Below are 16,047 nucleotides of genomic sequence, written 5' to 3'. Positions count from 1 at the left end.
CTGAACCAAAGGCGGAATGTATGAAGGCAATAGGAAAATGCATCTCAAAGCTCTAACAGACTGAGTGGCATACAGACACACAAAGCAACACCGAGTGTGCCGTCTATGTGTGGCGCGGGATAAAAGAATAATTCTTTGGAGTTTTTTTTCAAGCTACTGAGGTAAAGGCTATCCAGGCTAGGCTCTGAGGGGACCAGACCAGGGGAGCGTGAATGTGAAAGAGGAAGGAAAATGGAAGGAGAGAATAAATTAATAACGAAGGGGAAAGAAAAAATAAGATGGAGAAACGGGTGGCTGGACGAAGAGCACGAGGGAAGGAAATACGGAAGGGAAGAAAAGAAGGCGTTATGGGGAAGAGATATGAAAAAGTCCATAGAAAGTACAGAGAAGAAAACTAATCAAGGGTTACAGAAAAGAGGGTAGAAAGATGGTGTAAAGATACCTGAGTAAATACATACAAAGTAATCTTTACCTCCAACCGTAAAAAAAAAAAATCCTAATAATAGCAGGAAAACCATCGATTAAGGTTAGTTTGCGATGGATCTGTTCTTACAGAATTGTGTTTCTTTGAACTGAGTCTCTGCTCCTGACCTCGCTCCCTAACCTATTATCGACCAGCATTCATGGTTCATTGGCCCTATCGTAGTTACTCCTGAAGCTGTGTTTGGTATTCGCCTGAAGCACTTCCTCATCCAGTTAATTCCACATTCTTAATACCACGAGGCTTAAGAATCATTTAATATCTGCATTTCATCTGTTTCTTTAGATTCTATCTACGCCCTCTAGCTTTTTGTAATATTTAAAACAATACTCTGACTCACCTTATCAAATTTACCGGGTATCATTTACGTTGTACTCACGTTTTCCCTGCCCTCTCTAAGTCGCAAGGTTTACTACTTTGATTCTCTCATCGTTGTTCAATCCTCTCAGCTCTAGGGATAGTCTAGATTCCAAAACGAGCATCCCAAAACTTCTAAATAAAGTTGACCATATTTTGTAATATAAGCCTGATGTACAACGTCTAATACCCTTAATTCTTTATTTAGTTGTCTGAAGGCAGTTCTTAGATTTGCCAACCTCTAACATAAATGAATGATTGTGTGTGTGTGTGTGTGTGTGTGTGTGTGTGTGTGTGTGTGTGTGTGTGTGTGTGTGTGTGTGTGTGTGTGTGTGAGAGAGAGAGAGAGAGAGAGAGAGAGAGAGAGAGAGAGAGAGAGAGAGAGAGAGAGAGAGAGAGAGAGAGAAATATATATTTAAGTGATGGGAATCCAGCCCGAGGACTGGCATATTCTACAGTGTGCTGTGATGGTTATAACAAAGAGCAACCCTCATTGGTTAATGTTAGCAGGACCAATAAGTTGCGATGCTAACTCCTAGTTTTTTTTTTTATAGCTGCCTTTCCCTTAACCAATAACCTTACTTTGAGTCAATGAAAAATCTTAATGAACAACTAAGTAAAGTCACGTAAAACTGGATAAAATCAGACTATATATCCCCGTACTTTAAGCATTAAAGCGCTTGTTTCTTTACTGAGAACCCTTTATTTCAGTGTTCTGAAGCAACAGCTACTCGTTTGAGAAAACTTCTCTACAAGTCTGGTAGAATGACGCTGTGCATAGAGCAGACATTTGCTGATAGAGCTTTATGAAGATAAAATTCGGTTTAAAGTCAAACGTAGTGAATAATTAAAGGGTTGCTCTGCACAGTCTTTCTGCCAGTAGCTATCCCTTGAACACTAGCTCTCCCTTGAGCACTAGTTCTCCCTTGAGCACTAGCTCTCCCACCCTTACCCGTTTGTTTTCATGCTCTTAAGAGCTTGTTCATCTGCCATTAGCGGTTTCTTAAACTCTTAGACCCCCTTCTTATCTGTATAGTGAGGGACTTTTAGGTCAAGGAACTGGACTTACCCTCCTCTTCCTGCGCCGAACCTGAATGCCTCCCATTATCCAGGCGTTATATGACCCCTACGGCTGTATAGTCCTTGTGGCTTAGCGCTTCTTTTTGATTATAATAATAATATGACCCCTACGGCGTTAACGCTTCCCCTCGATTAAAATAAATAAAATTGCTTACTGGTCCTACCAGTTAAACTTGTGCCCTCTATAACATTTTCCCATATTTTGTCTCGTGCTCCCAATCCTTAATGCTTTTGCCTCAAGCAAGAGTTACCCTGTTTTAAAATATTTAATTCCGTTTCAAAAGAGAATTTTCTCATGCGCTTGAAATATTCATGCGCCTCGACTGTTGGTTTCTTTCTCTATCCTCGAGTATATTTCAAGTCTAAAACGCTTGTTTCTCTATCCTTGAAGGTGTTGCTCGAGGTCTTGCTGACTAGTCCTTGCTGGAATTAGAAGACCAGTTTCCCTGATATTAAATAACAATATAATATCAGTTTATGGTCCAAGTCGGACCGAAACGTCGTCATAAGTGCGGGTTATTTGTGTATTGTTCCAGTCAGGGTGTTGTGTCTTTTTTTCATTATATACCAATATATTCATTCTCAATGTTACCTCATGCAGAGCCAACAACAAAAAACAACAATCAACCTTTGAAATGCACTCTTTTAGTCTCTCTAAATGTGACAAAAGAATTTCATTAGAGTACCATCAATGTTGTGTCTGAATATTTACCAGGCAGACGAGCCGCTGCAGAGGTCCTCTTAAGTTCTTGAGCATGGTGGCAACAACTAGAGCAGAATGGAAGGATACCCAGGGTGCATATGCATAATACATCGAAAAGCTTGTGAAATCGTTACAAGCCTTTAGTAAGTTAAAATAGCTCAAAGATAACAGGGGACAGAAGCTAGTAACATCACCTGGTTTGATCACGGTGAGTCGCTAGTTGTAAAAACGTAAATGGATCTCAGTTGGTGGTCAAATCCCACAGAAGCAATAGATAGCAGGTTTGTGATCCAACACTGAAGGTGGAATGGCAGTGGATAGTGTTCTGAACATATATACTGCAAAAAAAAGTGTTTTTCCTACTCTTCGCTTTCGGTCGATGCTCGCACTTTCCCTATAATTTTCATTTTCAAATTATAATGCTATAAGGTAATGCTTATTGTACAATAGGTATTAAATAACACAGGAAGGTTAAAAATTAAATAACTTAATTTCTTTGAGACGATAATGTTATTTTTCACCCTTGGCCTGTTGTGGTCATTACAGGTTGTCTAAGGCACTTGGAGGGAAGGGAAGGGAAGGGAAGGGAAGGGAAGGGGAGGGGAGGGGAGGGAAGGGGAGGGGAGGAAGGAAGGAAGGAAGGAAGGAAGGGAGGGAGGGAGGGAGGGAGGGAGGGAGGGAGGGAGGGAGAGAGGGAGAGAGAGAGAGAGAGAGAGAGAGAGAGAGAGAGAGAGAGAGAGAGAGAGAGAGAGAGAGAGAGAGAGAGAGAGAGAGAGAGAGAGAGAGAGAGAGAGAGGCATGTGTACTCACCTACTTGTGGTTGCAGGGGTTGATTCATAGCTCCTGACCCCGCCTCTTCACTGTTTGCTACTAGGTCCTCTCTCTCCCTGCTCCATGAGCTTTATCAAACCTCGTCTTAAAACTATGTATGGTTCCTGCCTCCACTACGTCGCTTTCTAGGCAATTTCACTTCCTGACAACTCACTGACTGAAGAAATACTTCATAACATCCTTTTGGCTCATCTGAGCCTTCAGCTTCCAACTGTGACCCCTTGTTTCTGTGTCCCATCTCTGGAACATCCTGTTTTTGTCCACTTTGTCAATTCATCGCGGTATTTTATATGTCGTTATCATGTATCCCCTGACCCTCCTGTCCTCCAGTGTCGTCAGCCCGATTTCCCTTAACCTTTCTTCATAGGTCAATTCCCTTAGCTCTGGGACTAGTCTTGTTGCAAACTTTTGCACTTTCTCTAATTTCTTGACGTGCTTGACCAGGTATGGATTCCAAACTGGTGTTGCATACTCCAATATGGGCCTGACATATATGGTGTACAGAGTCTTGAATGATTCCTTAGTGAGGTATCGGAACGCTATTCTTAGGTTTGCCAGACGCCCGTATGCTGCAGCAGTTATCTGGTTGATGTGTGCCTCAGGAGATGTGCTCGGTATTATACTCACCTGAAGATCTTTTTCCTTGAGTGAGGTTTGCATTCTTTGGCCACCTAGACTATAACCTAAATCGCGGTCTTCTTTGCCCTTCCCCGATTTTCATGACTTTGTATTTGGCGGGGTTAAATTCAAAGAGCCAGTTGCTGGACCAGGCTTGTAACCTGTCCAGGTCTCTTTGTATAAATGGGGAGAAATCAGAATGGGGCACGTCACAAGCGGTGTTCCTCAGGGGTCAGTGTTGGGCCCGTTGTTGTTCACAATTTACATAAACGCCATAGATGAGGGAATAAATAGCGACATAAGCAAATTTGCTGATGATACCAAAATAGGAAGTCCAATTCATTCTAATGAGGACACTAGAGCACTCCAGGATGATTTGAATAGACTGATGCAATGGTCGGAGAAGTGGCAGGTGCAGTTTAATATTGACAAATGCAAAGTTCTAAATGTTGGACAGTTAAATAACCATGCCACATATAAACTAAATAATGTGGATCTTAATACTACTGATTGCGAAAAGGATTTAGGAGTTCTGGTTAGCAGTAATCTAAAACCAAGACAACAGTGCATTAGTGTTCGCAATAAAGGTAACAGAATTCCTGGCTTCATATCTAGAAGTATAAATAATAGAAGTCCTCAGGTTGTTCTTCAACTCTATATATTCTTGGTTAGGCCTCATTTAGACTTTGCTGCTCAGTTCTGGTCACCGTATTACAGAATGGATATAAATGCTCTGGAAAACGTACAGAGGAGGATGACAAAGATGATCCCATGTATCAGAAATCTTCCCTATGAGGATAGACTGTGGGCCCTGAATCTGCACTCTCTCGAAAGGCGTAGAATTGGGGGTGATATGATCGAGTTATATAAATGGAAAACAGGAATAAATAAAAGGGATGTAAATAGCGTGCTGAAAACTTACAGCCAAGACAGGACTCGCAGCAATGGTTTCAAGTTGGAAAAATTCAGATTCAGGAAGGATATAGGAAAGCACTGGTTTGGTAATAGAGTTGTGGATGAGTGGAACAAACTCCCGAGTACAGTTATTCAGGCTAAAACGTTGTATAGTTTTAAAAATAGGTTAGATATATACATGTGTGAGTGTGGGTGGCTGTGAGTTGGACCTGACTAGCTTGTGCTGCTGGGTTTGTTGCCGTGCCCCATCCTTGAGTGGAGGTGACCAGACTGGGTGGGTCATTGGGCTAATCCGGGGGGGATGGGGCTTATCCGGGGGGAACATGGACCTGCTCCGCATGGGTCAGTAGGCCTGTTGCAGTGTTCCTTCTTTATGTTCTTATGTTCTAGTCCTGTCTCATCCTCGACAGATTTAATTCTTCTCATTAACCTGACATCATGTGCAAACAGGGACACTTCTGAGTCTATCCCTTCCATCATGTCATCCACATATACCAAAAACAGCACAGATCCTAGAACTGACCCCTGTGGCACCCCGCTCGTCACAGGTGCTCACTCTGACATCTCGTCACGTACCATAACTCCTTGTTGCCTCCCTGTTAAATATTCTCTGATCCACTGCAGTGCCTTTCCTATTATGTGTGCCTGATCCTCTAGCTTTTGCATTAACCTCTTGTGAGGAACTGTGTCGAAGGCCTTCTTGCAGTCCAAGAAAATGCAGTCTATCCACCCCTCTCTCGTTTTACTTCTGTTACCTTGTCATAAAACTCCAGTGGCACAGGTTTGTGACACAGGGTTTTCCTTATAAACGACAACCGTGCTGGTTGTCGTTTATAAGCTTGTATCTTTCTAGGTGCTCCACCACTCTCCTCCTGATCTTCTCCATGACTTTGCATACTGTTCACGTCAGTGATACAGGTCTGTAGTTTAATGCCTACTGTCTGTCTCCTTTCTTAAAAATTGGGACTACATTTGCTATCTTCCATACCTCAGGTAGTTGCCCAGTTTCAATGGATGTGTTGAAGATTTTTGTTATTGGCACACACAGCATCTCTGCTCCCTCTCTAAGGACCCACAGAGACATGTCTGGTCCCACTGCCTTTGAGGTATCAAGTTCACATAGCAGCTTCTTCACCTTCTCCTCAGTTGCGTGTATTTCATCCAGCGCTTGTTGGTGTACCTCCCTATTTTGAATTCATGGAGTCTTTCCTGTCTCTGCTGTAAATACTTCTTTAAATCTCATGTTGAGCTCCTCACATACCTCTTGGTTGTTTCTTGTGAACTCCCCACCGTCCTTCCTCAGCCTGATTACCTGGTCCTTGACAGCTGTTTTCCTCCTGATGTGGTTATACAACAGCTTCGGGTCAGACTTGACTTTTGATGTTATGTCTTTTTCATATTGTTGCTGAGCCTTCCTTCTTATTTGCGCATATTCGTTTTTTGGCTCTTTGGCTAATCTCTTTATTTTCTTGGGTCCTTTGTCTTCTGTACTTTTTCCATTCTCTAGTGCACTTAGTCTTTGCCTCCCTACACCTTTGGGTGAACCAAGGACTCGTTCTGGTCTTCCAATTGCTTCTGTTTCCCTTGGGAACAAACCGATCGTCTGCCTCTTTGCATTTTGTCACATAGTCCATCATTTCTTTGACTGGTTTTCCTGCCAATTCTCTTTCCCACTGAACGTCTTGTAGATAGTTCCCCATGCCTGTGTAGTCCCCCTTTTGTAGTTTTGTTTATCCCGTCCTATTCCTGTTCCCTGCTCCACTTGTAGCTCAACTATGTAATCAAAGCACAGAAGCACATGATCACTAGCTCCAAGGGGCCTTTCGTAAGTGATATCCTCACTGTCCGAACTACAAGGTAAATACTAGGTCCAGTCTTGCTGGATCATCTTCACCTCTCTCTCTGGTAGTATCTCTAACATGTTGATGCATGAGGTTTTCCAGTACCACATCCATCATCTTGGCTCTCCATGATTCGGGACCCCCATGGGGCTCCAGGCTTTTCCAGCCAAACTCCTTGTGATTGAAATCACCAATAACTAGTTACTTTGCTCTCCCCATGTGAGCTCTTCTGGCCACCTCGGCTAGTAACATCATGGTAAGTCCGTCGGGAACGTGGGCACAATGTATAACATGCTTAGCTAATACTGCATAAAGGTATCGTAAGGTTACAGGTACACAAGGCCAAATGGTTGCAATCGCTGACTGCAATTTGATCGATATAACATTAGTAGTAAAGAAGTAGGTAGGGATGAGGTTTCATTCAGTTATCGGTGCGCATGTGTGAATTTCCTATAGGCAAACAGAATGGCCTACTGAGGTCCTAACCCATCTAGATATGCTGCTGCTGGCGGCTTTATGTCGCCGTTGCCATTGCCCATCACCTCCCGCCCTCACCCACCCGAGGACTACACGCAGCCTAGCGCATTCCACGGAAGGGACACGGAGACACGCCGGTCCGAGCTCGGTTCGGGAGGAAGCCGCAGCAGCAGCAGCAGCAGCAGCAGGAGCAGCAGAAGCTGTTGTGAAACACATCTGACTGGCTGACTGACTAACTGACTGACTGAAGACTACCTTTTGTTCCTTCGCCTCGCCCAGTCCTGCGCCCGAGCCCAGGCCCGCTTCCTGCACAGGCCCGACTGGCCCGACCCTCAGAGCCAATCCTTATCCCGAAGTTACTGATGTGTGTCACAACAGCTTCTGCTGCTCCTGCTGCTGCTGCTGCTGCGGCTGCCTCCCGAACCGAGCTCGGACCGGCGTGTCTCCGTGTCCCTTCCGTGGAATGCGCTAGGCTGCGTGGGCGTGTGTAGTCCTCGGGTGGGTGAGGGCGGGAGGTAATGGGCAATGCCATCTAGATATAGCTGTACAAAGGTGTGTACACATAGATAATTGCAACATGGTGATTGCAACTAGTTTAGTGGTTTACAGTATTAGGCTGTTAGTGGTGTTAAAAGAAAAAAATCATGAATTGTCAAGTTATTGTAAAGAATAATCGGAATACTTGAGAGTCATAAATAATACAGGAATATTAATCGACCATGAAAATAGTGGTAGATAGCACTTGCGAACATATGCTGAGACTTCCCCCCCCCCTGGGTGTTTCTGGAATATTCTAGAAGGCCCCGGACATGGGGTACTGTCAGCTGAAAAATGAGCGCATTCGTCCCTTCTAATTTATTAATTAGAAGGTTACACATAATAGCTGCATTTTGTATGTGTATTATCTACGAGTGTAACGTAATCTCTTATGTCACATGGCCTGTTCTCGGCAATTAGAAGCTTAGGGCTGGCTATTTAACCTTCTAGTTTCCTACGTCCTGGTATCCGCAATCTTGAAGGCCCAGCCTACCCGACCCCATATGGGGTGGGGTGTTGGGGCACGTGGCATTTGGCCGTGGCTTTTCGCATTTTTTGAGAAAGACGCTGGCGGGAGTCACTCACGCTACTATCCTCTGAGACAACTTCCCCTCATTTCTCCTGTTGCTATTTTTGCAACATTGCACAGCTCCTGATGAAGCACTGATAAATGTTAAAGTACTTGAGCTAAATATTACCACTTCCCCTCCCGTGGCCTGTCTTGCACACACACACAATATATATATATATATATATATATATATATATATATATATATATATATATATATATATATATATATATATATATATATATATATATATATATATACTGAATGTACGTGACTTTTTTTTAAGACTTATCAGTCATCTTACGTGTTCATGAGACCAAGAAAATATCAACAGTCCAGCCGAAGTGCAACCAAAAAAATAATAGGTTTCCAGACAACATATAATGGTATATTTACAAGCCTTTTAATATCACATAGCTGACGTGTGCAAGTTTTCTCCTGTTCAATAAACTGGCCTGAACCTCTGTTAAGTCATGAAACGTGATGCTTCGTTCACCTTTATTGCATAGTTTACGTTTAAAGGCCAACCCAAAGGTATACTACTACCCTTAAGATGCAACTAAACTTACAATAACTCACAGGTTCCTATTTACTTCTAGGTGAACAGAGACAGGTGTCAGGGGGCTGGCTTATACGTCTTGCCTCACCTGAGAATATAGCCAGGGTGCTGACGGTTTTCAGCTGGTCATGTTCTCTCCTTATTATGAATCCCAGTGTGTTATGACCATTGTATGTATATAATACTGATTAGTGATGCTCTCTGTTATACATGCTGCCATGTTGTGTCCTCTACCGTATGTATGCAGCCCTGACGTTCCCTGGGTTATCTATGACATGCTGTCCTGTGTTATTTCTACAAATGATGTAATTGTAGGATGCACGGAGTAACTTCTGCTATCGTTGTTGACACATGACAAATGGAAGTTTATCTTATTGTTTCTAACAAGTTTTTGATTATACAACTCTCCAGTATAGTATACTGAGAGGATATATAAAGTTAATGATGAAAATTACAAACTTTAATAAAATTTAAATAAGTATAAAGCTTAATTAGAATGTTGATAAACTTGTCACGAAACCACTTATAATTGTTAAATAGCAAACAACATCTTTACATCTCAAAGCAATTTAATAATCATATTAAAACAAAGTTTGAATAAATAGGAAAGAGAACATAAGTCCTGAAGTCGTCTTTATAACCTAAATATTAAAGGTAATAATTTGCAGCTGTGTTACGAGTGTGTTTGAGAATTCAGACATACTTCTGCCTAGAGTTTTCACATCTTGCTCAATAAATGTTGGTCGTCTACTACCAAAAGTTCAAACAGTGTAATTAAACCTTTGTAGTGCAAGTAGTAAAAGCTACACACCTTAATTAAGTTCTGCTCTCTCATAACAATGAAAGCTGCAGTGTGTGTTGTATTAAAGCTTCTTAACAATAGAATAATGCATACATTTTGAAACGCATACGCCAGCAGAGGCGTACAATACTCGAGAGAGGTTTCGTTGTACTTAGTGAAAGGAAGTGTATTCGTGTTAAGGCAATGTCTAGCTAATGCTTACACGAAATGAACAAGTGATGGCCAGACATAAAATTTTATTTGTTTTTCCATCGTTTGTAGTATAATAAATGTAGATGAACTAAACAACAGTCATAATTCCGACTTTTTATAAAATCAGATTTGTCATAGGTTTTTTAGTTATTTCTTAACAGAAAATTTCATATTCATCTTTTATTCAGCTAGACTGTTGTCTAGTATTAAAAATCCAATCATAATATACACTGAAGCCACTAAATACAACTATAAAGCTGGCGCAAAAACAAGACGGGGGATTATCATGTCATCTTTTAATTTAAAACACTTCTATTAAGTAATCGCTCGATCTTTTTTATGTAACTAAATCTATTCAACTGTTCTAAATGCTTTTCAAAACATTTACTACCTAGCTTGGGTAAAATTATCGTTGCTCAGTCTTAGTGACTCCAACTCTTCAAATATTCTAGCCATATTTTGCTACTAGTAGAATGGTTCCAGGAATCATTTTCCCCGCGGCTCTTTCTCATATCAAGCCTTGTAGGTGACAGTTTTTTCAGTCAGGATATTGGTGCTAGCCGTCACCATTCCAACACAGGTTCCTCGGCATGGCTGAAAAGGTGTGTGCCAAACTTCCTCTCGTAGACAGATAGTGGTCTATTAATTTTCTCATATACAGCTTGGACGCTTTATGCTTAGTGAAGTTTCTCTGTGTCTTTATTGCATCTCTTCGTTTCATAAGTTAAACTGTTTTCTGTGTCTCCTGCTCTTTTACGAAGGTGATTCATTGTGTAGATCTAGAAGCATTTCTCCAGTATTTTCCACGTGTAAATAATATATCTTTTTGGCTTGCGCTCAGAGAATACAATGTGAGGGATTTCTGGCGTTCCCAATAGTTTAAGTGTTTCACTGAGATGAAAGAGGCAGTAGAAACTCTCGCTACATTCTCCAGAATCTCAATTTAGCCATCTTTGGTTCACAGCATTATTACAGTCTAGAAAAAGGGTTAAAGAAATAACCACTGGACTGACGTCTCTTGGATTATTACATTAAATTTAGTCCATGGAGGCAGGATCTTTTCGCTAGACATCTTTCATGAAGCCCAACGAAAGACCAGGTTAAGGTCGACTTTAAAGTTTGCCGTCTTTGATGGATGCCACTCACACAGGTTCTAGAATTATGTGCGAAGAATAGTGCAGTCCTTTGATTTATATATTTTACCAATGTCTTACATAAAAGTGAAAGATAATTTTGGAGAGTGCTGTGGATTCAAGAATATTTTTTTACTATGGAGGTTTCTCATCATGCTTTGTTGGCTATTATTACTTAGGTCTGACTTTCTGGAAACCTAACGATCCATCGTCGCTCACGATTACAACTGCTAAGAGCTTAAGAAGTACTTATAAAGTCGCAGAAGTCTAGCAGATGCGAGAAACAGAAGCGAATTGCTCTCAACTTACACTGCCCTGGGTTGTGTAAATGTTTTGATTCCAGGTGTTGGGCAGTCTTTTCAACCATTTTCAAAGATTCTTATAATGTGAGAGGTCAGTGCTTATCGATTTTCGCTTTTGCTTTACTCACCTTTACGAAACGAGGTTACCTACATCAGTTAAAGTGTGTGGGGAAACCCGTTCCGAAAACAGAAAATAGAGCACATAACCCAAAAGAAACGACATACGTCTACCAAAAGCGACAACATGAAACACAAAACGTTCCTCAACGAAAAAATATGAATCGTCCTGTAGTAGAGGCAGTAGCACGTTCATCACATGAGGCAACACGTTCCTCACAAACGGGAACACGTTCCTCACAAGAAGTAACTAGTTGTGATGAATGGTTTGAAAAACCGACATGTTGAAGATTGAGACACTTATGCAGCATATGGGAATCTTTATTCAGGAAACGTTTCGCCACGCAGTGGCTTCATCAGTCCAATACAAAGAGGAAGGCGTAAGGAGAGGAGGAGAATGAGGTAATCAGTCCCTCAACCTGGAGTCGATGTGTTCAGTCCATCAATCTTGTAGAATGTACAGCATAGGGCCGTAGACGTGGCTTATATACTGTAGTGAGGTGACGTGAAGCAGTTGGAGGCGGGGTCATAGTGGTACCATCCACTAGTCGAAGTAGGTCTTCGTCCAAAGGTTGAACAAGTGTTGAAGAATTCTTTGTAACAAGATCCCATGATGCTGCTGTGTCTGACAGTTGTGATGAATGGTTTGAAAAACCGACATGTTGAAGATTGAGACACTTATGCAGCATATGGGAATCTTTATTCAGGAAACGTTTCGCCACGCAGTGGCTTCATCAGTCCAATACAAAGAGGAAGGCGTAAGGAGAGGAGGAGAATGAGGTAATCAGTCCCTCAACCTGGAGTCGATGTGTTCAGTCCATCAATCTTGTAGAATGTACAGCATAGGGCCGTAGACGTGGCTTATATACTGTAGTGAGGTGACGTGAAGCAGTTGGAGGCGGGGTCATAGTGGTACCATCCACTAGTCGAAGTAGGTCTTCGTCCAAAGGTTGAACAAGTGTTGAAGAATTCTTTGTAACAAGATCCCATGATGCTGCTGTGTCTGACAGTTGTGATGAATGGTTTGAAAAACCGACATGTTGAAGATTGAGACACTTATGCAGCATATGGCCCTATGCTGTACATTCTACAAGATTGATGGACTGAACACATCGACTCCAGGTTGAGGGACTGATTACCTCATTCTCCTCCTCTCCTTACGCCTTCCTCTTTGTATTGGACTGATGAAGCCACTGCGTGGCGAAACGTTTCCTGAATAAAGATTCCCATATGCTGCATAAGTGTCTCAATCTTCAACATGTCGGTTTTTCAAACCATTCATCACAACTGTCAGACACAGCAGCATCATGGGATCTTGTTACAAAGAATTCTTCAACACTTGTTCAACCTTTGGACGAAGACCTACTTCGACTAGTGGATGGTACCACTATGACCCCGCCTCCAACTGCTTCACGTCACCTCACTACAGTATATAAGCCACGTCTACGGCCCTATGCTGTACATTCTACAAGATTGATGGACTGAACACATCGACTCCAGGTGAGGGACTGATTACCTCATTCTCCTCCTCTCCTTACGCCTTCCTCTTTGTATTGGACTGATGAAGCCACTGCGTGGCGAAACGTTTCCTGAATAAAGATTCCCATATGCTGCATAAGTGTCTCAATCTTCAACATGTCGGTTTTTCAAACCATTCATCACAACTGTCAGACACAGCAGCATCATGGGATCTTGTTACAAAGAATTCTTCAACACTTGTTCAACCTTTGGACGAAGACCTACTTCGACTAGTGGATGGTACCACTATGACCCCGCCTCCAACTGCTTCACGTCACCTCACTACAGTATATAAGCCACGTCTACGGCCCTATGCTGTACATTCTACAAGATTGATGGACTGAACACATCGACTCCAGGTTGAGGGACTGATTACCTCATTCTCCTCCTCTCCTTACGCCTTCCTCTTTGTATTGGACTGATGAAGCCACTGCGTGGCGAAACGTTTCCTGAATAAAGATTCCCATATGCTGCATAAGTGTCTCAATCTTCAACATGTCGGTTTTTCAAACCATTCATCACAACTGTCAGACACAGCAGCATCATGGGATCTTGTTACAAAGAATTCTTCAACACTTGTTCAACCTTTGGACGAAGACCTACTTCGACTAGTGGATGGTACCACTATGACCCCGCCTCCAACTGCTTCACGTCACCTCACTACAGTATATAAGCCACGTCTACGGCCCTATGCTGTACATTCTACAAGATTGATGGACTGAACACATCGACTCCAGGTTGAGGGACTGATTACCTCATTCTCCTCCTCTCCTTACGCCTTCCTCTTTGTATTGGACTGATGAAGCCACTGCGTGGCGAAACGTTTCCTGAATAAAGATTCCCATATGCTGCATAAGTGTCTCAATCTTCAAGTAACTAGTTCCTCACAGGAGGCAGCACGTTTCTTACAAGAGGTAACAAGTTCCTCAACACACAAGTTCCTCAGAAGAGGTAACAAGTTCTTTACAATAAAATCATATATGTTTACATGATAAAGAGAGGATACTCACTATTCAAAGACCATATACAGCATGCCCTCAGAGGAGTACGTTTCCAATAGCTCAACGATGTGTTCATGTTTGAGCATGTGACAGATAGTCGCCTCGCGTTTCAAGTCTGCAAAAAAAATAAAAAAATATGAATATGTGTATAATATAATATATATATATTATATTATATATATATATATATATATATATATATATATATATATATATATATATATATATATATATATATATATATATATATAAGATGCAAAAGGTAATTAAATATTGTGTCAAAATACAACTTCAAACGAAGAAATGCCAAATCTTTGACAAGACGTGGAATAATGAGAAAACAGTCAGGTGTTTCTTCTAATCACATTGACATACGATCTAAACAACAGTACATGCACGCCCTGGTTTACAGAGCTTTACAGTAATTCTCTAATGCAGCAGTTTTCAATTATACACATTCTTTATATATTCAGTCTTCCTACAATAAATATATTCACCACCCACTATAAGCTAAGGACAAAAATATTTTAAGTAATGTATGTACTGTATATGCATTTTTTTAGGCCTAGCTCTATTGCTTACTTAATGTATATTACTAGGTCTTTATATGCATCTGAAAATGAAAAAAAAAGCCTGTTTCACTTCAGAGCGATTTCAGCTTTACAGCAGCCCTGAACTTAACCTGCTGTATAAACGGGGCCCTTCTGTGCTGTTATACAGCAAAATGAAGCACAAGTGTAATATTGAACATCTTTCTATTGTCACGCTATTGTGACTTAGTATAACTGGATTAGCACACACTGTGACTTCTAAAGAGAAAACAATCATTTTATAATCTACATCAACAAAAAAAAAGTGATGTAAAAAAAATTCCTTAGTTTATTAATAAGAGATTTCATGAAGAACATGTAGAACGCACCCAGGCATGTGCAGCCACCCACCTTCACCACTCTCATGCAGTTTTTTTTTATTCTCTCATTTCTTCACACTCGCGTATTCTCTCTCACACACACTCACTATCCCATCTCCCCCTCTCACTCTCTTCCCCTCTCGCACCCCCTTTTTCACCTCTCTCAAACATCCCCATCCTCCTCTCTCTTTCACACACACACACACACACACACACACACACACACACACACACACACACACGAGGTAAAGTAGTTAATGAAACAATGCAATCAGTAGGCACTATGACTCAAAGAGGAAGCTAGATTAATCTTTAACATGATTACTTCCACTGCAAAACAGCATTTTTAGGAGACTTCCGTGTGTTTTGCAAGATAATGAGGTTGAGCAGCAACATTAATGGAACTTCCTAAATAACCATGACAGAATAACAGTTTTATACTAACCCACTCGACTTTTTCCTGCGGCAACAATGTGTAAATATATAATTTGCATATGAAAGGTCTTCAACAACCCACAGCACCAGAAGACATTCTAGTCAGAGTAACTTTCTAAAATTACTGAATTCTTCTAACACTAGCAATGGCAGCGTTTCTAGTAGGTGGAGAAAAATTATATTTTTTAAGACTAAGCAGTAACTCGAGAAACTAACTTCACATCAGATACAGTAAATATATAACTGTGTTGCCCGCGCACTTCTGGCAACATAACTACTGAACGAGTGACGTGTTTATTACTTTAGGTTGTATTCCCTTGCCCCCTCAAGGAAGGTTCCTTGATGTTGGTGAGGGGCTCTTGATTTAGGGAATTGGATCTGTGCTCCAGTTCCCCGAATTAAGCCTGAATGCCTTCCACATCCCCCCCCCCCAGGCGCTGTATAATCCTCCGGGTTTAGCGCTTCCCCCTTGATTATAATAATAACGTATTCCCCTGCTGAAAACGGTCGATGCGATTTAAAAATCAATACACACCATTAACATTTATTTTAAAATACAGGGATATTTTAAAAAATAAGTTGGCAACTTCGTGAACGTTGCAGAAGGAGCAACTGATGTTGTTCACTGTACAGGGTGGCCATAGTGCCTATGTTCCTGTAGAAATAT

The 16,047-nt window shown here is 41.4% G+C and overlaps 1 protein-coding gene across 1 annotated transcript in view; it reads right to left on the bottom strand.

Annotated features, from left to right (window-relative positions):
- Positions 1-16,047, bottom strand: part of LOC128698807 (peripheral plasma membrane protein CASK-like) — a 380,387-nt gene that overhangs the window by 250,258 nt on the left and 114,082 nt on the right. The window contains exon 3 of the mRNA XM_070097823.1: positions 14,045-14,150. Coding sequence (XP_069953924.1) covers positions 14,045-14,150 — 106 coding nt within the window. The remainder of the gene's footprint in view (positions 1-14,044; positions 14,151-16,047) is intronic.

The sequence above is a fragment of the Cherax quadricarinatus genome, chromosome 59 (genome assembly GCF_038502225.1).
Source record: "Cherax quadricarinatus isolate ZL_2023a chromosome 59, ASM3850222v1, whole genome shotgun sequence".
In the NCBI taxonomy this organism is placed as follows: domain Eukaryota; kingdom Metazoa; phylum Arthropoda; class Malacostraca; order Decapoda; family Parastacidae; genus Cherax; species Cherax quadricarinatus.
The sequence above is the reverse complement of the archived record's forward strand: the minus strand, read 5'-3'. Positions and strand labels throughout refer to the sequence as shown.